At 40.6% G+C, this 22,551-nt stretch overlaps 1 protein-coding gene across 5 annotated transcripts in view; it reads left to right on the top strand.

Moving 5' to 3' along the window:
* Positions 1–3,969: 3,969 nt before the first annotated feature.
* The window catches only part of SEC24D (SEC24 homolog D, COPII coat complex component), a 105,087-nt gene continuing 86,505 nt past the window's right edge, over positions 3,970–22,551 (top strand). For 2 of the 5 annotated variants that reach the window (XM_072810051.1, XM_072810049.1), the window contains exons 1-3: positions 6,190–6,399; positions 8,628–8,786; positions 18,756–18,885. In XM_072810051.1, coding sequence (XP_072666152.1) covers positions 8,669–8,786; positions 18,756–18,885 — 248 coding nt within the window. In that variant the 5' untranslated portion in view covers positions 6,190–6,399; positions 8,628–8,668. Of the gene's footprint in view, positions 4,125–6,176; positions 6,400–7,164; positions 7,286–8,627; positions 8,787–18,755; positions 18,886–22,551 lie in introns of those variants that run through there. The other 3 variants (XM_072810050.1, XM_072810047.1, XM_072810048.1) reach the window with 3 other exon arrangements.

Below are 22,551 nucleotides of genomic sequence, written 5' to 3'. Positions count from 1 at the left end.
TGAACTCATGACCCTGAGATCAAGAGTTGCACCCTCTACCAAGTGAACCAGCCAGGTGCCCCCAGCTTTCATTATTGTGACGGTGAGAGTGTCTTTCTTATAAGCATTTTGTTAAATAAAAATTGGGTTTCATTCACCTCTTAAGTGCCTATTCTCCTGCCTTCTTTACCTTGGTCAAGAAAATCAGTGCAATGAAATCATTGAGACATATCTCATTGACTTCATCAAGTGGACAATCTTTGGAGTCAAAACTGTAGTATGAGTAATGGGTGAGCTACAAATCTAGAAGTATGGCTGTGCAGTTGTCATGACTCAGTTTCCCACAGCTTTTATTTATTTTTAAATATTTATTTATTTATTTATGATAGACATAGAGAGAGAGAGAGGCAGAGACACAGGAGGAGGGAGAAGCAGGCTCCATGCCGGGAGCCCGGGGGACTCGATCCCGGGACTCCAGGATCGCTCCCTGGGCCAAAGGCAGGCGCTCAACTGCTGAGCCACCCAGGGATCCCCTCCCACAGCTTTTAAAGTAGGTTATAAAACTGCATTTTCTATTCCTCCTCAAATCTTAGACACCACCAAGAAAACATATGAGAAACTGAATGTGCACTCATTGCAGAATTCCCTGGGGTTTCATCCTTAGACTTTATCTCCTTAATTCCATTGTCACAGATATACTGTTAATAATGATAATTATGTTGGTGGTATCATAACAACATTATTGAGCATTTATTATGTGCCCAAAACTGTACCAATACTTTACTTGCATTATTTCATCTAATCCCCACAAAAATCTTGTGATTAGTGTGATAATTGCAGCCATTTTTGTTAGTGAGGTTATTGAAGTTGAGAGAGGGAACACACAGCTAGTTAAATGGCAGAAACAGAAGTCATGACTTGGTCTGGCTGCAGAACCCCATCTCTGCCTGCCAGATTGATTTCTGGAGCAAAAAAAGACTTTATGGAGTTATCTTCACTTAAAAGTTTCCATTGCCTCTGCATTGCCTTTGAGAGACCCCAGGGCTTGCTTAGCCTGCTTGCTTGATTTCATTCCTGTCCTCACTCCTCTGAATCCCATCTTCGAGGTATACTGGACCACTGTACCTCTGAATGCCCTAGAGTCCTTGTCTTCCCTCTTCCATTCCTGCTATTCTTGCTACCCCTCACTCCTTTTTTTTTGCCTAGCTCATTCTTGTCCTCAGGGGCTCAGTTCAGACGTCACCTTCACCAGAGGTATCTCTCTCACTTTCCAAGTCTGGGTCAAATGTCTCTTCTTACATTTTCCCATGGAAACTTGGTCTTCTCATTGAATGCTAATCCACTGCACTATACTTGTGGGTCCCCCCAGACCAAGTGTTGGCAAGCTTTTTCTGTAAAGGGATAGGTAGTACATATTTTAGTTTTTTGTGAGGCTTGTGGCCAATGTCACGACTACTCAACTCTGCTACTGTAGTGCAAAAGCTATCGCAGGAAAAAAAAAAAAAAAAAAGCTATCGCAGGAAGTACGATAATGAAAAAAGCATGGCTGTGTTCCAATAAAACTATTTATGGACATTGAAATTTGAATTTCATATATTTTGTATACATCATGAAATATTATTCTTTTGATTTTTCAACTGTCTAAAAATATAAAAACCATTCTCAGCTTGCAGGCTGTACATAAATAGGCAGGTGGGCCAGGTTTTGCAGTTTGCCAATCCCTGTACTATTTCATGAACTCTTAAGAGCCAGAGAAATGTGTCATTCAACTTTATATCCACATTGCTTAGTACAGCACCCAGCGTATAGTGAGTGCTTAATAAATACTTGCTAAATAAATAAAACTCACATAGCTAATAGTGAGTGATAGGTCAAGATTCAAACCTGAATCAAACTGACCTGGTAGTAGGATGTCACACTGCCCAATGTGTGGCCAAAACCATAAGTGATGTAAGTACATTCAGAGCAAAATATTCAAGATATTTAAAAAAGTAATTCTAGCTAGGAGCGAAATTACTGAGTCATTTGGTAACTCTGTATTTAACTTTTAAAAATTTCTTCTAGGATCAGCTCTGATAAGTTACATTCTCACTGGAGATTTCAATTTTAATTATTTTGTTATTGTCTTTTGGGGGGAGAGTGACATTGCCTATTTTATTTTAAAAATAAAATTTCATAAGAGAGGAAACATTGACTAACTGCTAAGAGTACAGTCTTTGAAGCTAGACCGTATTTTTTTGAAACTACATTGTTTATGTGAAGTTCCTAAGAAAAATAAAGACATATATCTAAACAAAAATTTGTATATGAATGTTCATAGCAACATTATTCATAACAGCTAAAAAGGGGAAGCAACCTAACTGTGCATCAATTGATGAATGGATAATGAAATGTGCTATATCCATACAATGGAATATTATTTGGTAATAAGAAGTACTGATAGGTACTACATCATGTGTGGACTTTGAAAACATTATGCTAAGTGAAAGGATAATCACAAGGGACTACATATTGTATGATTCCATTCATATAAAGTGTCTAGAATAGGAAATCTATACAAGATAAAAAGTAGACCAGTAGTTGCCTAGGGCTGTGGAATGGGAGAGTAGGGGAAAAGGGGAGTGACTACTAATGGGCAAGTTTTATTGCGGAGGAATGAAAACATTCTAATATTGGTTGTGGTGATGGCTATACAACTCTGTAACATACTAAAAACCATTGAACCATATACTTTCGATGGAAGAATTGTTAATTATATCTCAATAAAGCTGTTATTAAAAAAAAGAGAAAAAGGTAATTCTAGAAGCACTTTGGTGTAGGGCCTTGTTGAATACTTGTTGAATTGTATTGTTACTGTTATTGATTGCTACTGAACTTAGCCTACCAAGTACCCTTTTCCCCACTACCATTTAACTTGGCCTTATTGACTGTGCTTTTGGATATTTAACATAGTCCAATTCTTGGCTATTTCAGTTTTTTAAAATGTAATAAACCCTCTTCATTTTTAAAAAATTTTTTTTCCTGTTTCAGTTTTTTTTTAATGTTTTATTTGTTTATTTTTAAGATTTTATTTATTTATTATAGTCACAGAGAGAGAGAGAGAGGCAGGCTCCATGCACCGGGAACCCGATCTCCAGGATCGCGCCCTGGGCCAAAGGCAAGCGCCAAACCGCTGCGCCACCCAGGGATCCCTATTTTTAAGATTTTATTTATTTATTCATGAGCAACACAGAGACACACACACACAGAGAGGCAGAGACACAGGCAGAGGGAGAAGCAGGCTCCATGCAGGGAGCCCGACGTGGGACTCGACCCCAGGTCTCCAGGATCACGCCCCGGGCTGCAGGTGGCGCCAGACCATTGCGCCACCGGGGCTGCCCCTGTAAACCCTCTTCAAACCGTAGCTTTTAAACCAGAGACCCCAAACTTAAGTTACATAAATGCTTAGATGGGCACTTGGGTGGCTCAGTAGGTTAAGTGTCTGACTGTTGGTTTCTGCTCAGGGTTGTGGGATTGAGCCCAGAGTCCAGCTCCATGCTCAGCAAGGATTCTGCTTGAGAGTCTCTCTCTTCCTCTCCCTTTGTCCCTCCCCCTGCTTTCTCTCATAAATAAATAAGGAAATAAGTAAGTAAATAAGTAAATCTTAAAAACAATTTAAAATAAATGCTTAGAGCATCATAGTTCTTTTCTTCCAAAGTGTATATAACAGAAAGAGCCCAAAGTATTGTCTGGAAATTCATTATCTTTCCGTATAGTCTTATGTAGTTGAGTCTCTTCTTTCTTTTCCTTTCAAAGTTAGAAAAGAGGAGTGCTTGGCTGGCTAAGTCAGTGGAGCATGTGACTCTTGATCTCAGGGTTGTGAGTTCAAGCTCCACACTGGGCATAGAGATTACTTAAGAAATAAAATGAATAAATAAAGGTAGAACAGAAAGACCCTGAAGAACACAGAACCCCAGCACATGGACATTCCCTGTGATCTCACCTTTCAATTAGGATATGGTTACCAGGGTGACCACATAGATTATACATGGAAGATGAGAGGCTGACATCAGGTGGCATTGGGGTAGTTGGACCAAGGAAGGCTGGGAATCCAGGCTAACCTTCCTGTTTGGTGAAGTTCAGCAACCCCCTACCACAATAATAAGGTCAGAAATTATTCACTGAAGGGGTGGTTACTTAAGGTCACAGGGAGGGAAGCAGGATTGAAACTAGAAGTCTATTTCATAAGAAAAAGAAATATGTGATTTCTAACTCCAAGTACTGGTGGAGCTGTATGGTCTACTAATATTGTATGTATTTGAAAGCTTAAATATAAGGTAGATATAGGAAAGAAAGTCAAAACCATTTAATAGAGCAAATCAGAGTAATAGTAAAAGGAAGAAAAATGGGGTAAAAATTGCTTTGAAATTAAAATCAGAAGGCATGACTGCCAACTAAAAGACTAGTAAGTTATTTTAATTTTCTGAAATTTGGCTTTTTAGTCTATAAGATGATTTGGTTGAATTCAGTCTTCACTGAATATTGAGTTATCTATATCTCTAATCCCTTTCAACTTTAAATATTTAGGAATTCAACACTGTCTTAGAACTGAAATCACACATTGTTTGTCCTGGTGCCCCAGAACAAGAAGTGAGAAAGGATTTACAAACTGAAATTTAGTGGTTTTCTAGAGGCAACAAGCCAATCAGCTGATTACATAGTGTTCCTGTCTCCAAGTGACTATTCTCTCCTACATTGTGACATAACCGTGATATGACAACTTTTTTTTTTATTGCTCTTACAAGCTGTGCTTCTTCAACACACAGACCAAAGCTTCCTAAACTCCATCAAATATTCCCATTGTATTGAGAATACGAGAAACAAATTTAAAACAAACTTTTCATTGTGGATTCTCAAATCTGACCAGTGTTGAAGGTGGTTGTAGGCAGTGCATCACACCCTAAAATTGTAAAAAAAAAAAAAAAAAGAAAGAAAGAAAGAAAGAAGGCGGAAGGGACCATTAGTTTTTACCATGCTGGAATCACTGAAAATGGCCTGAAAAACTCATGGAGCATTTCATCAGTAGCTTCCTACCTATACAAGTTTTTGCCCAGGGATTTCATCAATTAAGGGATTTGTCAAGTATTTTTTATCTTCTTGTAGCCTAGAAGAAAGTATATATATATGTGTATATATATATGTATATATATATATTTTTTTTTTTAAAGATTAGTTTATTTGTTCATGAGAGACACAGAGAGAGGGGAAAGTATATTTTGGAAACAAAACGCTGGTTTCCTTGGGTAAGTTTGGGCAAAGTGGTAGCTCTATCAAACCTAGGGTTGGCTGAAGGCTTCTGTATCTAGGAGTGGGACATTGTGACATGGTCCTAGTTTGAAAGGCTAGATAGAGAAGAAGCCAAGTGCCAGGTGTCACGTATGTTGCCTTTCTCAGCTGTTTCTCACAATACAGTGAGCTAAACACGGGGTGCTTTCACATGTATCAATCCATGTTTGGCGTGGGTTCAGTCACCTTCCTTCATCATGAGTCTGCAGGCATTCCTAGAGGGAACACACAGAAATCCAGCAATTTCAGCTTCAATGAAGACCCCTCTTCCCATACTTTTCAACCCCTTTTCCTCCCTATTTGTCTCGTGGCCAGGCCGCCTTGGGTTTCCCTTCCTCCTTATTGCATTGCACGAATACGTCATCGGATTGTCCTTGTACACGTGCCAGATTCGCCTTTAAATTCTAATCTCTTGGCGGGTCTTACATCGTATATACCTTCTCGTATCCGCAAACAATACCTGCAATATCACAGTTATTCGAGGAATATTCGAGTAATATTCACAACGGGTTGGATGCACAGCTTAAGCGGCAACCTGTTGAATGAAAGAATGAATGAGCCCTCATTACGCACTCCCGCCTTCCTACCGGGGTCCACAGCGAAAACGTGGCTCTGACCTAGCAGCAGCGTTAACATTTTGACATGTTGTAGGAAAACAAACAAACAAACAAACAAACAAAACAGACGATGAGGCAAAAAGAGGGGAAAAAAAAGAAAGGGAGTACGGACGGTCAATACGCCGGCCGCGCTCCAGCCCCGGCCCCGGCCCCGGCCCTGGACACGCCCCGGCCCCGCCCCGCCCCGCCCCCGGCCCCGCCCCGTCCGGTCTGTGCGCGTGCGCGGGCGGGAGCGCGGCAGCTGGTCCGAGCCCCGGCGCTGGGGGCGCGCAGCCGGGAGAGGGTTTGACGTGGCAGTTCCCAGCCCGGCTGCAACTCTGTGCGCGAGACCAGCCTGCGGGGACACGCACCGAGCCGCGGGGGGGGGAAGGCGCCGCGGGAGCAGCGGCCGCAGCGGGAGCTGGGTCCCCGGGGGTGCCCGGCGCCAGGAGCAGAGCGCAGGCTCTCGGGAGCCCGGCGGCGTGCGGGAACCGACCAGGTAGTGCCTCGCCCTGCCTTGCTGCGCGCCGGCGGGACGGCCCCTCCGCAGGCACAGCTGGAGTGGGGTGGTGCCCGGCCGAGGGGGGGGGGTTGGCGGCGGGCTGGATGCTCACCTGTGGCGGGCGGCGGGGGAGACCTCCTGCTCCGTCCCTTCAGCCCTTCCGCACGGTGTAACATTGGGGGTGGGGTGGGTGGGCGTGGGCATGTGTACCCGCGCCCGCCCCCGTCTTTTTGTCTGGGGATGCTGGCGACGGCGCGGTTAGCGTCCTCGGGAGCCGCGGTATTCGGCGGCACGGGCAGCGGTTTTCTGGCGTCCGTATCAACTTAATTTCCTCCTTGGAGGATGGCGATACTGGAAATACTCATGGTCAAAAATGGCAACTGTGTCTTCAAGCCTCGGGACATCCCGGTGGCGACGCCGGTTTGTCCAGACCCGAAGTTGGCCGGGGGGGGGGGGGGTGAGAAGCGCGTCTCGGGTGTCGTTGGCCCGCGACGGCGGGGGCGGGAGGACGACCGGGGGCTCGGGCTGCGGTCGAAGCGCCCCAGGTTTGGATCGCAGGCCTGCTCCCGCCGAGCGGCTCGGTGCCATGTCGTCGCTGCTTGGAGCTGAGTCAGGCTTCTGTAACTTGGGGCTGTGAGGAAGTTTGACGTGGCACACGGGGTAGCGTGAGGAGGCAGATTCCTGTGAGGACCAGTGAGGGCCGCGGCTGCTCGCTTCCTGCTGTTGGAGCGAACATCCCTGCCTTCCCTCTCCGTCACTCAGCAACAGGCGGCTGCGTAGGTGTGTGCTCCCGCTCCCGCCGACTTCCTAAGCGCTTGGTTGGAGGAGCTTGACCAAAGCTCGGGCTGCCACGTCTCTCTCTGTCCGCTAACGTGGGAGGAGGGTAAGTGTTGTCAGGAACACGGTGGACCGGCAGCCTTTTGCCTCTCTCTCCTCTCTTTAGTTCTTTCCTTCTGAGGAGGGGAAAAATGGTCTTAATCACATTTTCATCTGGTTGCTTTGATTTTGGAAAGTTAGAGTTTAATAGGAAAATGAAACCAAGAGAGGAATGAGGTTTCCTGAGTCTAGATCTACTTCAAGCCTTAGCAGGTATCACTGAACGTTTTACCTTAAAAGGTAGCATCACAAAATAACAAAAGGAAAAAAATATTCCTGCCAGATGAAGCAACTGGAAAGAAATTGTGGCATCGGTGTTCTATGACCCTAAAGCCTTCAGAAGCTTCATTTTCTAAGAGGGAACTGAGGCCCAGAGAGGTTCTTCACCTTATTCCACGTCACACAGCCAAGTATTGGTAGATTAGTGGTGAAAACCGACTTCCTTTACCAGGATTCAGAGCATTTTATTATTATTAATTATTATTATTATTATTATAAAAATTCTTTGAGAATAGTTTCATGAAATATGTTTTATTTCATGAAACCTGGAAAAAAATGCTAAATTTAAAACAAATTGATGTTTAACTTCTGAATAGAATCCGGATGGGTATGTTGTATTGTCAGATGTGTGTACATGCCTGAACATATATGAAATTGCTTTTTTTCCTTAGTCCTTAAGTATATGTGTATATGTTCTTAGAGGTGTGATATTTAAATTAGAAAGAGAGTCTGTCATCTTTGAATGAGAAACCACTGATAACTCAAATGTTTGTAGGCTGCAACCTGGCTTAGTCATTTTATGACTCATAAAATAAGTCCATTACCAACTTCTTTATCTTCTGCTATATTTGTTAGACTATTGATTTCTCTTTATCCTAGCTGCCTGGCTAAAGTTACTAATGAGGGTATCACTGAAATGACACAAGTCATGAGGCATCTGATTGCAGACCACTGGCAGTTCTACTGGTCAGTCAATTGAATGACTTGTGATTATTGCCAGTGGCATGCTTTGTGCTGAAATGGAGCCATGGAAACCAAAGGCACAAAAATAGTGGATACACTTATGAAAGACTATCTGGGAAATAGTTCATTCTTCCATTGAAAAAGTGATTGGCAGTAATTCAGATTTTGTGCCTGAGAATTTGCCTATAGAAATGAGTTACTGAGTTCCATAGACCTATGCTTAGAGCTTTTTTAGAGGATATTATGATATATTATATGATGTGAAGACATCTCACACCTGATATTTTCCTCAAACCATTATAAATATTTATTAGCAGTGTTCGTATTTTTAATAGCATTAAGTCACTCAAGCTCTCTTGTTGACATTTTCTTTTTTTCTGTTGTAGAATCATTCTGTAGAGCTTTCCCTTGGAATGATATTTTCATAATGAGTCAACAAGGGTATGTAGCTACACCCGCCTATTCTCAGTCCCAGCCTGGAATAGGCCTTTCTTCACCACATTATGGACACTATGGGGACCCATCTCATGCAGGTTCTGCACCAGGTAAAGTGCATTATTTTGGCTCACATGTGATTATTGATTCTCAGGCTGAGAGACATAAGATATTCTGAAAGAGCAGCTTTGGGAGTGTTGAATGGTCATTATATGATGCAGTGGTTTGAGAGTATAAGCTTATTTGGAAAAGTCTCTTATAGAAGAAGCCTACATCATCAATTTGGTTATTGCTTGGAATACAACGAGTTTGGTTTTTAAAAATAGATTTAAAAAAGGAAGCTTCCTGAGTGTTTTCTTTTTCATAAAACTTGTTCTTGCTACTAGTTGGTGGTGTGAGGTTATTTCAACAGTCAGTAAAAAAAAACAAATAAAATACATAAAAATATATATTGAAAAAATATATTGTACATACTCTATATACATTATATACTAAACATACACATACACTGAAGTGGTTTTGGCAATCATATTAAAAGAAAAAGGTTTGGTATTGGAAAAATATGATTCAATTCATATACTAAACATTACTCCATGATAATAACAAGAAAAACAAGGCCTTGCCTTGAAATCATTATTGAACAATATGGGTTGCTTTAAAATATAGTATCCAAAAGGGAATCTTGGCTTTGGGGGCAGAGATTGGGGGAAAAAAAGGAGCAATGAAGTGGGACCATTGCTCTGAAAGCAGTTGACACCATGAGGCCACCTTCCTTTATCAGGGGACCAAGTTTCAGGGTTGGAGTGAGGTTAATAATAGCTTGTTTCAGGTCTAACAGCCCAAATTCCTAAAAATATTTGTGTAGGACAGTTCTTTGAAATTTTGAGAGAATCCTAAGAAATTCAGCTCAAATCATTGGTTGAAATTGTCTGTATATAAATCAGTCTCTCTTGGGGATCATGAGGACTGACTCAGATATATAGGATCTGGGCTCTGCTGGATAGCATGTATGGAGTGCAAAGTCACTGAGGGGTGAGGAAAGCCCTGAGGAGGCTTGGTTATAGCAACCACACACAATTTGTTGCAGGAGATGCTCTAAGACTGAGTTTCCTGTGTAAAGTCACCCTTGTGATTTAGTGTGTCCTTAATTTTTAAAAACTTTCAGATGAAGCATCCTCCTCTTGTCCAGAACCAATCTTCCCTGTAATATTTATAGATGTAGATCCTGTAAGAACCATCTTTTTCTAATTTCTATCTGATGGTTCATTCTCCTCTATATTTGTATATGATGAAAATTATAAATTGTTCCTTATGAGTGCTTCTTATGTATCAAAAACTGGTCCTGAAAGTTTTACATGCATTATTTCATTTAATCCTTACACATTGCTGTGAAGTAGATTACTAGCCCTATTCTGCATCTAAGAAAACTGACTGGCTGGTGTACTGTGACTTATCCAAGGTCACAGAGGTGTGGTATAGCCAGGAATCATACCCAAGTCCCTCAAGAAAATAACAAACTCTAATACACACCGAAGTAGAGCGAAGTATCGCTTGCCCTGCCTTTTTCTCTTCACAGCCATCTTCTTAAGCAAATACTTGCTTCTCTCCATGACTCTCTATCCTTGCCTTTCAGTCCTTCTATGGCTTATTGTAGTCTCTGCCCCATAGCTTGGGCCCCCCCATCCACTCTTACCCTTCTCCCACCAAGGTCATTAGTGGCCCTATTACCAGATGCAGTAGACCCTGTCCTGTCATCTTTTGAATTTGACACTGTTTCTGCCTCTTGTTTGTACAAAACGGTCTACTCCTTTGGGTCCAGCGATGCTATCTTTTGTTACTTTTATTGATGGCTTTCTGGACATCTTTTTCTAAGGAGCCCCCTACCCCTTCTGAATGACTCTAAGCATTGCCGTTTCTCCTTCTTGTCGGTGGATCTCAAGACACCCAAATGCAAAGAGCCCCAGCCCCCAAGGAACCCCAAATCCTAAAGCCTCCATCTCTAATACATGAAGGCTCCCCACCCCTGCCTTGAGGGGATCCCAAATCCTGGGACCCTATTTCTTTTCTTTTCTTTCTTTCTTTTTTTTTTTTTTTGGAACCCTATTTCAATCTACGTTTTGGTCACAGGTCCAAAACACCAAATCTGAGTCACTGGCCCCAAAGGACCTCTCAGGACCTTGGCCAGACCAACAGCCTGAGGGAGAACCCGAAGGCCCAGGGAGTCTAGGGTGGACCTGGGGCCCTGACCACCAACAACAGCTCACAACTGCCCCTTCCATTGCATGTCCCTGAACTCAGCATGACCCCCATTCTCTTCAATAAAGATGTTTCTATGGCTGAAAATAAGTAAGTAAATAAGCAAATAAGTAAATAAATAAATAAATAAATAAATAAAATTTAAAAAATAAAAATAAATTTAAAAACTGCTCTCCTCTAGCTCTGTGGCTGTGGATAGTCCCTCTCCCACCAAGACAGAAGGCTCTCAGAGGGCTCCCTGGGAGTTCTGTTGCCATCCCTCTTCTTTCTATGGATTTTTTTCCCCTAGACTGTAACGTTCTGTATGAAGTACTAGTCTCTCAGATCTGTTTCTCTAGCCCATATGTCTCTCCTAAGCTGCAGACCCATATTTTCAGTTGCCCACCTGTTTATATGGGCACATTAAACTCAGCATGTCCAAAATAATTCAGAATTTTTTTCATGAAACCTATTTTTTCCTGGCATTCCATATCTCACCCAGCGTCATCATCATTTACTCAGTTATCCAAATTAGAAACTTTCACTATTAAAAACAATCTCTTCCTGGGCACATGGGTGGCTCAGTTGGTTAAGCATCTGCCTTTGCCTCATGATCCCAGAGTCCTGGGATCAAGTTCCGCCTCCCCTCTGTCCCTCCCCCTGCTCATACTCTCTCTCTGTTAGCACTCTCTCTCTCAGCACTCTCTCTCTCTCTCTCTCTCAAATAAATAAAGTCTTAAAATAAAAACAATCTCTTCCTTTTGCCTTCTTCAATCCAACTGTCCTTCCAAATTCTTTTTGTTTTTTTTTTAATATTTTTTAATTTTTAAAAAAAAATTTTATTTATTTATGATAGTTACAGAGAGAGAGAGAGGCAGAGACACAGGCAGAGGGAGAAGCAGGCTCCATGCTCCGGGAGCCCGATGTGGGATTCGATCCCGGGTCTCCAGGATCGCGCCCTGGGCCAAAGGCAGGCGCCAAACCGCTGCGCCACCCAGGGATCCCCCAAATTCTTTTTGAATGATTGTAAACCTCTTTCCTACCTGCTTCCTCCTCTCTATCCTCTTGTAACACTTCCTGTTCAAGCTGTTCATCTTTCACCTGAATTACTAAAATCTCTTACCTATTCTTCCTCTCTCCAGTACGTGCTGGATGGATTTTTATAGCATGTAAGTCTAATTTTTTACTCCTTTTGCTTAAAATCTTTTATGGCTTCCCATGGCCTCTCATTGCATTTTTATTTTATTTTATTTTTTTATTTTTATTATTTATTTATTTATTTTTTCTCTCTCATTGTATTTTAAGCTCCTTAGACCTTCATTAATGTACCCATTTTCTTTTCAGCTTGTCTGCCCCGTTACCATACCTGTTACAAGCAGTGATGCTAACCCATTAGTCATTTGGAAGTTGGTTTGTACTTGTACTCTGATTTGTAGTCCACACTACCAGAAGGCCAATCCACGCCTTCACCTTGTCCTCCCTGTAGGGTATTTTACCTTCACACTCCTCCTTCCGATTCACCTCAAATGTTGTGCCTACAAGCCTTTCTGACCACTGCTGCTTGAACTTATCTATAAATCTTTCTTCCTTTTGTGTTCTCCTAACACCTGTGTAGGCCTCTATACCATTTACTACAATGTATTATAACAGATGTGCCTAGAGCAGAGAAGACACTAAATGAATATGTGAATGACAAGCTACTTCATTCATCAGCAACACTTTAGTACTTACCAATATTAAAACAACAACAACAACAACGAAGAAACTGTTGGATTAAATCCTTCACACTTTAATTTAAACCCCTTTCTCCTTATTTAATTCTCATATGGATACCAGGCTATCAGACTCTGTAAATATACCTCTCTGTAAAATATGGTGTTTTTGTTTAATTTTTTAAGGCTATTAGTACATTACCTTAGCCTTTAATTCTTTGTACTGAGTGACCCTAGATCTCCTCATCTTCTGTGCCTTCTTTTCTAGCCTTTTGATGATCCTTTTCTTGGTTTTGTGACGGACATAGGTGACATAGTTGTGATTCCTTGAACTATTTATTCTAACATATATCTGGGCAGTACTAACTCTCTTTTTGTGTTTCTCACAGACCATACTTCCATTTGTGCCTATTGTGTGATGCTAGTGCTTTGTAGTAATGAATTTAACAGATTTATTGAGTGAGCAAAATACTTGCGGCACTATTAACAATGAATAAAATAAACCTAATCTCAGCCCTTGTAGTACTTACCTATCTAGTGGGACATGCATTAAGTAAATTGACAGTGGCAATACAGGGAATAGTGCTATCATAATACATTTATCATAATAAAGGAGGTAGGGGGTGGTATGTAGCACATGGCAGGGGCATATAACCAAGACTTATGGTTTTGTTTTTCCAAAACCAAGGGAGTTTTCCTGGAAGAAATGACTTGGAATATGAGTAGAAGTTGGCCAGGTAAGGAGGCAGCTTGCTAAGGTTTGGAGGTGGCCCTTTTGAGCCACATGCAAGAGGTTCAACATGGCTGACAGTGAGAGATATGCCTGGAATGGAAGATGGGGTCATCTTAAGGCTTTATTTTAAGGGCAGTAGGTTGCCACAGAAGCATTTTAAGGTGAGAAGAGTCATCTCATGTATGTTTTAGAAAGAGTTACACTCCACATTAGAAAGTGTGGAGAAGGCATCAGGCCAGGACACAGTGCTTTCTGGAACAGGGTTTCTCATCCTCAGCACTGTTGACATTTGGGGCCAGTTAATTCTTTATTATGGGAGGCTGTGCTGTGCAGTGTAGAATGTTCAATAGCATTCTTGGCCTCTACACAGTGGATACCAGTACTACCTTTCCCCATCTGCACCTGCCCCTTGCCCCCATCCCCCGATTGTGGCAACCAAAAATCTTAGACATTGCCAGATGTCCCCTCAGAGGCAAGATCACCCCTGATTGAGGACCACTGGCGTAGAAGCTAAGAGGCAAAAACTGTTGATGTCCTGGAAAATAAGGTAGGGCTGTGGAAGTGGTGAGCCTCATAATACATAGTAAACTTATATAGGTACACTACCAGGCACAGTGCCTTAGGAATAGTAGTCATTGTTGTTATGTCCATATAATAGGGAACTTGTGTTTTATTTTATTTTATTTTATTTTATTTTATTTTAATTTTATTTATTATTTTATTATCATGATAAGTACATTTATTATCTCCATCACCTATTTTACCCATCCCCCCCACCTACCTCCCCTCTGGTAACTATTAGTTTGTTCTCTATAGTTAAGAGTGTGTTTGTTGGTTTGGCTCTCAGTCTCTCCCCTTCACTTTGCTCATTTGTTTCCTTTCTTAAATTCTGCATATGAATAAGATCATGTGACATTTGTCTTTCTCTGACTTATTTTTGCTAGAATTAGTACCTATTCTTCTCAAACTCTTCCAAAAAAATAGAAGAGGAAGGGAGACTTTTTTTTTTAAGATTTTATTTATTTATTCATGAGAGACACAGAGAGGCACAGACACAGGCAGAGAAACAGGCTCCATGCAGGGAGCCTGACATGGGACTCAGTCCCGGGTTTCCAGGATCACACCCTGGGCTGAAGGCAGTGCTAAACCAATGAGCCACCTGGGCTGCCCAGAAGGAAAACTTCTTAATTCATTCTATGAGGCCAACATTACCCTGATACCAAAGTCAGACAAAGATACCACAAAAAGGAAACTATAGGTCTATATTTCTCATGAATATAAATGCAGAAATCCTTAACAAAATATTAGTGAACCGATCCAACAGTACGTTAAAAAAATCATACACCCATGATCAAGTGGATTTTTTCCTGGGATGCAAGGGTGGTTTAGTATTCGCAGAACAATCATCATGATACATCATATTAATGGGAGAAAGGATAAAAACTGTATGATCATTTCAATAGATGCAGAAAAAGCATTTGACGAAGTACAGCCTCCATTTATGATAAAAACTCTTTGCAAGGTAGATCTAGAGGGAACATACCTCAACATAATAAAGGCCTTATATGAAAAACCCACAGCTAATATCATACTCAGTGGTGTGAAATGGAGTTTTTCCCTTAAGGTCAGGAACAAGACAAGGATGTCCACTCTTGTCTCTTTTATTCAACATAGTACTGGAAGTTCTAACCACAGTAATGAGAGGACATAAAGCAATAAAAGACATCTTTGTTTATTTTAGATAAACTTTTTTTTTCACAAATAGATTTTAATTTTGGTTTTAGTTTGCCAGATCCAGGGCCAGATCCAAGGTATGCTTTACATGATGTTGTTAAGGTCAGGGTTTTTTTTTTGTTGTTGTTGGTGGTGGTGGTCATAGAAATCACTGTAGCAGAATGAGGGTTGTTAAAAAGTATCAAGAAGCCAAAAGAGTACTGGAGAAAGCTGGGACCAAGCTTGGGACTCCATGGTCAATAGAAATGCACACCCCACACAAGATTATTCCATTAGCAACCACTGCCTTTTTTTTTTTAAATTTTTTATTTATTTATGATAGTCACAGAGAGAGAGAGAGAGAGAGGCAGAGACACAGGAAGAGGGAGAAGCAGGCTCTATGCACCGGGAGCCCGACGTGGGATTCGATCCCGGGTCTCCAGGATCACGCCCTGGGCCAAAGACAGGCGCTAAACCGCTGCGCCACCCAGGGATCCCTCAACCACTGCCTTTTTACCCCAGAACCACTATTTCTACCCTGTCTAGAGTCTCCCAGAGGCGTATTGTTTGCTGAATTTAGAGACTATGGTAACCCCATTTGTAAGAGTATTTATGCAATGGAGATTCCATCTTTCTCACTCAGGACCCTACAGAAAGGAAATAGAATTGGTATTGAGTAAGCTAGTCTATAATATCTGCCACTGTATTAGAGACCAGTTGGTGATTTTAGAGATTTTTCTTTTGACACAAGCATAGTTAGATCTTTCTCATGGTATGGTTTTCCTTTCCTCTTAAAATTCTCGTACTCTTCTCTAAGGAACCTGATTTCTTTTTATCTCCGATCACTTTTGAAAATACCTGTAATGTGGCCAGGAGAAAACTATGACTTTGCAGATAACAGTGATACTGATTTCTCTTTGTCCCGAGGATAGAGTCCAAATGGCATACAGGACTTTGCAGCCCAACCCAACCAACCAGGATAGCCTCTTTTCCAGCCACTTTCCCTCGCAGTCTCTCTACACTGCACCTTCTACCAGTCCTTGATTAAATCATGCTCTCTTATATCTTTGCACAAGTTTTCCCTTCTGCCTGAAATCCTCTGTCCTGTCTCTCTACAAAGAAAACTCTTACTTGTCTTGTAAGATTCAGCTCAAGTAGTCCTTCCACTTTGAATTTTTTGATTCCCCTAGGAAGAGTTACCTTGTCCCTCTGCATATTATACACTAATCACAAGGCACTCTCATTGTTTGTTTACATGATTGTGAGTTCCAAAAGAGCTTTCAGTGTCTCAAAGGCACAATGAATGTATCTTGAACAAGAATGAGTTTCAAATATTGCCATAGAGTTGATTTTCAAAATAAAAAGGAAACAATGTTTTAGTGAAATTGGTATATAACAGTTCTGCTTCAGTAAATGTAAACTTTTTTTTTCGATTTTGTTTTGGAAATGTAGAAATTTATGAATATGTGCATCCCATGGATATACATGGGAATACCCAGACATGAGTAATTCTGGAAACTGTTTTTATTCTCTGGACATATATATGAGGGTGGGTTGTTGATGAAATTGGTATTTACTTACTTATCTAAAGAAATTAGAATGTCTTTGGTTTCATTGTAGTATGTGTATTTTAGCACTAATATTGTGGATTTTCTGCTTTTGTCCACAATAATGTTTCAAAAATGAAAATACAAGTATGCATATAATTATGGTGTATATGTTATGTTAGAATATAAATCCTTGAAAACAGGAGGACAGGGGATATGGTCAGAGGAGAGAAAAACCAAGATTTGTTGATTGGATGCTCCCATACTTATTGCCTTATTCAATTCTCAGAACAGATCTCAGAGATAGGGGACATTACTTCTATGACACAGTTTTAAAAGTTGAGGTTTCAAAAGATGGAAGTGTCTTGTCAGATAACTATCACAACAGTTAAATGGTGGGGAAGGAATTTAAACCCAAATCTGTGTGACTCCAAGTCTCATGTTTTTCTAACTTTGCTGGCTTTGGAGTTCAGAACTTCATATAAAAATGTATTGTTATAAGAAAAATATTTGTTGTTTTTCTTATATGAAAAATTGCTAAATTAAGACTGTGGCTTTAGGGATCCCTGGGTGGCGCAGCGGTTGGGCGCCTGCCTTTGGCCCAGGGTGCGATCCTGGAGACCCGGGATCGAATCCCATGTCGGGCTCCCAGTGCATGGAGCCTGCTTCTCCCTCTGCCTATGTCTCTGCCACTCTCTCTCTCTCTGTGTGACTATCATTAAAAAAAAAAAAGAAAAAAAAAAGACTGTGGCTTTAAAGGTAATATAAAATTTTTCTTAACTTTGAGGAATCCTGTTTTAAGAAAAGAAACATTTGTGAAAGTTTCAATAATATTATTCATGAGTATAGCCATTTCCCTGGTTATATTACATTTTATATTACCCAAGTATCTGAAAGCATGCTCTCAAAAGTATTATGATGATAATTTAAGAAACTTTTTTCTTTTGGCAACTGCAAGGCCATCCAGTCAATTCTCTTGTTACCTGAGAGAATAAACTCTCTAGAGGAAGATAAAAGAAAAAAGGAAATGTTGGGTATGACATCATCTTGAGGTCAAGTGGAGGAGTGCAAAGAAAGCATGTAGGAGGTCATTGATGATGGTGCCAGAGAGGAGGGTAAGGGTCAAAAGTGAGTTGAGTGAGCTGGCACAAAACAAGCAGATTGGAAGTGGAGAGAGCAAATAGAAGACATGTTTTTTTTTTTTTTCTTTTCTTTTAAAAGGCTAGAAGGTGTAATCTAGTCCAAGGCTTTCCTTTTGCAGTGAGGGGGAGGGAACTGAGGTACTTAAAGATAAACTTCTGGCCCAATACCATACATCTGTCTGCTAGTAAATGGCCAGGTGGGGCCTTGAACTCCTCTGACCCATGTTCAGTGATTTTTCTCCTGTACCACAATTTCTCTAGAAGAGAAAAATGTCTACAAATAGTTCTAAAGAGAGACCTTTAAAGCCTTTAAAGATCTTTTTGAGAAGGAAATTCTTGTAAATGAAAACAGTTACTTATGAAATGAAAACAGGAGCATCTACCAATCATGTGATCTCACATTTTATGAGTGAGTATGATGACTTAAGGAGTCCCTCAGTTGTTTATCACCCAACTGTTTGGAGTGCTGGAAGTATTATCTCTGAAGGCTTGCTTTGCATTTGTTGGAAAAACAGATGCTAATTTCCATTTGTTTTCCTCATGCTGTAACTCAAAGGTATTTTCAGAGGTCTTTTTTTTTTTTTTTTCATAGTTACAGTTAGGATTTTTATGATGCCTCATAGTGTTTTTTTCCCCAGAGTTTTTTTGATATCCATAATGACATTTTTCATTGTGTATTCTAGCATTTTTTGTGTGATAGTATATTCTATCAAAGTGCTTCTACTAAATGCAAGTTTATTTCTTCTGTTTTGGTTTCTGTTTAGTATTGAAATGATTGTTTCCTTTTCTGTTTTCCTGTCATTATGATGGTCAAATAACTATACCAGAGCCTGACATTGATAGGTCTGTGATGGTTAATGCAAGTTTAAAGGAGAACTTATCTTAACCCACTTTTTCCCCTCTTTCTATTCCTAGTTTTTTTTTTTTAGTTGAATGGCATGGCATCTTCTCCCCTTGCACATTCATACTTTTCTAAATTCATGCCCTTCTGTTGCAGGTATGATGAAGCCAGCAGGGCCTTTGGGGGCTGCTGCCCCTGGGGGGATGTTGCCTCAGGGCCCTTCACCTCCTGGACCCCATCAATTTGGCCAGAGTGGAGCTCATGCCCAAGGGCATCCTCCTCAAAGGTGAGCTAAGTAGATTCCAACCTGAATTTGTATATTCTACTAAAATTGTCTCACAAGTGCCTTCTAAACCTGCATATTTATTGATTGAAAGTTTGACCTCTTGATACTGCCCACACCCTTGAAAGGAGTTGCTAGACTGTCCTAGGAAACAAAGCATTTGGAAAAATTAGGTGGGAAAAGAAACAATACTAGTACGTATTTAAAAATATATTAAAAATTACTTGTGTCAATACCACATATTTTAATTTTGGATTATATTCATCTTGTTTTAGAGTTCTGTATTAATTTCTGATTCCTTCAGATATCTATGACCTGTATGCCCTAATAAATTTTAAATCATCTATCCTCTTGAATCCTTCACAGAACTGAGCTCAGTTGGTGCTTAATAAATATTTTAAAAATTAAGTCAGATTGTAGCCAATGGTAAAACTGGATTTGATGTGGAAGGTACACAGATGCCAATGAGGGATTTTTGAATGGTAGGTCGATAGAAAAAAGAACATAGGAAATAAATCCTCTGTTCGTGTTTATAATAAATTAAAGAAGGGAAAAGTGGAAGGCAGGTCTGAAGAAGCCAAGGTATGAGATGTATAGACTCTGTACCCTACTGGGGACTATCCCCTGGGAAGGGAGCCAGCATCACACCTTCTCTGCTGCAAGTCCCATTACCGTTTGTCCAGTGAGCTGTTGCTGTTGAGAATCCCAGTGCCAAAGCTGTTTGTAGTGTTTACTTTGGAATTTCTCCAGTGATTACCTGGACGCTTCATTTCCTGGGTTCCTTTTTCAGGTTATTAAGATGTAGGGTTCAGTGTGAATCTGGACCCTGCAGCTGCTGAAGCCACTCAGTTATCCTTTCAAGGGGCCTGTGAGTAGTCACTGTTAGTGGGAAAACTCTCTGGACTTTTAAATATCATCAAATTGATGCTCTTACAGGACGTTTGTGAAATTGACTCTTCCCAGGTCTTGTTTGTCATGATAACATTTATCATTATAATAGTTGCTGTGAAATACAGAGTGAAGATTAATGTAGGAAACAGAGGATGAGTGAATCTAAGTAATGTGGTTTGAACAAGGACACAAAGTCAAAAGGGCCTGATTTGGGATCTGACCCTACTATCCTAACAAGTCTCATTAGCATGGTGGTGGGGCATAAGTTTTAGAGTAGAAAGACTAAGAACCAAAATGTGTCTTCTGGCTCAAAAATTAACTAGTTATGTGGTGCTGGTGAAGTTCCTGGGCCTCTAGGCCTCTTCATTTTGCTCACTTGTAAAATGAGGAAATAGAACTCAGTCCAGAGGACAGGGGAGAAGATCTGGAAAAGTTTATTGTTGTGAACCGCCAAGCATTTTAGAATTTGTTTTAAAAGAAGAAATGCAAAAATTAAATAGCTGGTTTGAAGTTAAGAAAGCTTTTGGTTATTGGTATTAGCCTAGATTGTATTGATCTTTTTGGTTCTTTCCATTTGTTTCACTTGAATTAGGTTCCTTAGAAATAAGTAAACCATGGACTTTACCATCAGACCTTTGCTGTGTGGTTGTGAGCTCAGTACAAAGTCTGGCACAGTGAAAAGTGTCCACTGTGTACAGCCAACTACTTTAGGCTCAGGCAGCTGTGACTTGACTTCTATATTATTTAGTTCCCTCATCACAATTTTAACAATAATAATGTGGTTGTAAGGATTTTGATGGCTAGTGTATGCACAGAATCTTGCATAGTGCATAATGCCCATGAAAGACTCAATACATGTTAGCAGTTATCAATATCATTTTCAGTACTTGTAGAAGGTCTAGTGTCTGTAGCTTGTCCTTCCTACTGGTTCAGTCTCTAGCTACTCATGACAGCTCAACCAAGAAAGCTGCTTTTATTATGATTCCCAGGGAAACCCTGACAGATTTTGCCCCATCTCCTTCACTATTCACTTGCTTCAGCTTAAACTGTGAATTAGAGGTTGGAAATGGATTTAAAAATGAAAAAGTCAGGGAAAAGTGTAGTATTCATGCTCAGCGTCCATGGTTACCACACTACTTTGACCTCATGGACGTATTTCTGTGTACATAGTTCAATGCAAGGGCAAAGGGCCCAGTGATTGTACTGGTGAATCACACAGTCTGATGACGGGGATTGTCAGAGAGCATAGATGGCTTGTGACATTTCTTTGATGATTATAGCACTTCATAGCATTTCATCCATTCTGTTTAAACTTAGAGAATCCTTCAAAAAACCTCTTAATTTTTATAATATCTAAACTGTTGAATGAAAACAAGATATAACTTGGAGTCATTATGTTGATGAAAATTTAAACATTTGTCATTTTTATTTTTAAGTATTGCTTCTTCACAGGCAATGTTTCATAAAATTTAAAAATCATACCTATTGGGGATCCCTGGGTGGCGCAGCAGTTTGGCACCTGCCTTTGGCCCAGGGCGCGATCCTGGAGACCCGGGATCGAATCCCACGTCAGGCTCCCGGTGCATGGAGCCTGTTTCTCCCTCTGCCTGTGTCTCTGCCTCTCTCTCTCTCTCTCTTTGTGACTATCATAAATAAATAAAAATTAAAAAAAAATCATACCTATTCATTTGTCTTTTTGATCTTGGCCGAGGCAGAATAAATGTCTTAAACTTGTAAATAGTACTAAAGTTATGTACACAGTGTTATTGCTGGGCAGGATTAATCTAAGAAATAAACTCTATAAGTTATGTAAGTTATCTGTTTTGATCAAGAAATGATGAATTGTGGTGGAAGAGGATGGGAAGAGGAGACTCATCTTCCCAAATTGAAGCTGATGGGGTGAAATCTGCTGACTAAGAATTTGGTTGCAATGAAAAGGAGGGAGCAAGAAAAATAAGAGAAATAGTTGTTTTCTCTTAATTTGTTGTTGTTCTTCTTTCTTGGTGGAAAGCAGTGATATTTGGCATAGGTTTTATTTTCTATGTTCTATGGACTGAGTATTTGAAACCTAGATTTTACTTCAGTCCAATCTTGACAAATTTGGTACCATCTCTCCACATCCTAATAAACTTCAGCATACGGCTCGTTACTTGAGCAATTTGTTACAAACTTAAAAATAAGAAATATGTGAGGTTGAGCACGCCACAGACAACTGAGTCAACTCTCCAGAGGTTTTGGACTAAACTAAGAATAAACTTTAATGTTTTATTAATCCTCTGATAGTAAATCTTTTTTTTTTGTTTGTTTTTTTAAATTTTTATTTATTTATGATAGTCACACAGAGAGAGAGAGAGAGAGGCAGAGACACAGGCAGAGGGAGAAGCAGGCTCCACGCACCGGGAGCCCGACGTGGGATTCGATCCCGGGTCTCCAGGATCGCGCCCTGGGTCAAAGGCAGGCGCCAAACCGCTGCGCCACCCAGGGATCCCTCTTTGTTGTTTTTTTATGGTGGATCTGCCCTTTTCTGACATTCAAGAAAACAGTAAATTAAAATATAGAATTGGGCAGCCCGGGTGACTGAGCGGTTTAGTGCCACCTTCAGCCTGGGGCATGATCCTGGAGACCCAAGACCAAGTCTCACGTTGGGCTTCCTGCGTGGAGCCTGCTTCTCCCTCTGCCTGTGTCTCTTTTTTCTCTGTGTGTCTCTCATGAATGAATAAATAAAATCTTAAAAAAATATATATATAGAATTGAATGTTTTCTGCACCCAGAAACATG

The sequence above is a fragment of the Canis lupus genome, chromosome 33, assembly GCF_048164855.1.
Source record: "Canis lupus baileyi chromosome 33, mCanLup2.hap1, whole genome shotgun sequence".
Classification (NCBI taxonomy): Eukaryota; Metazoa; Chordata; class Mammalia; order Carnivora; family Canidae; genus Canis; species Canis lupus.
Note: the sequence above shows the minus strand (reverse complement) of the source record. Positions and strands in the feature narration are given on the sequence as shown.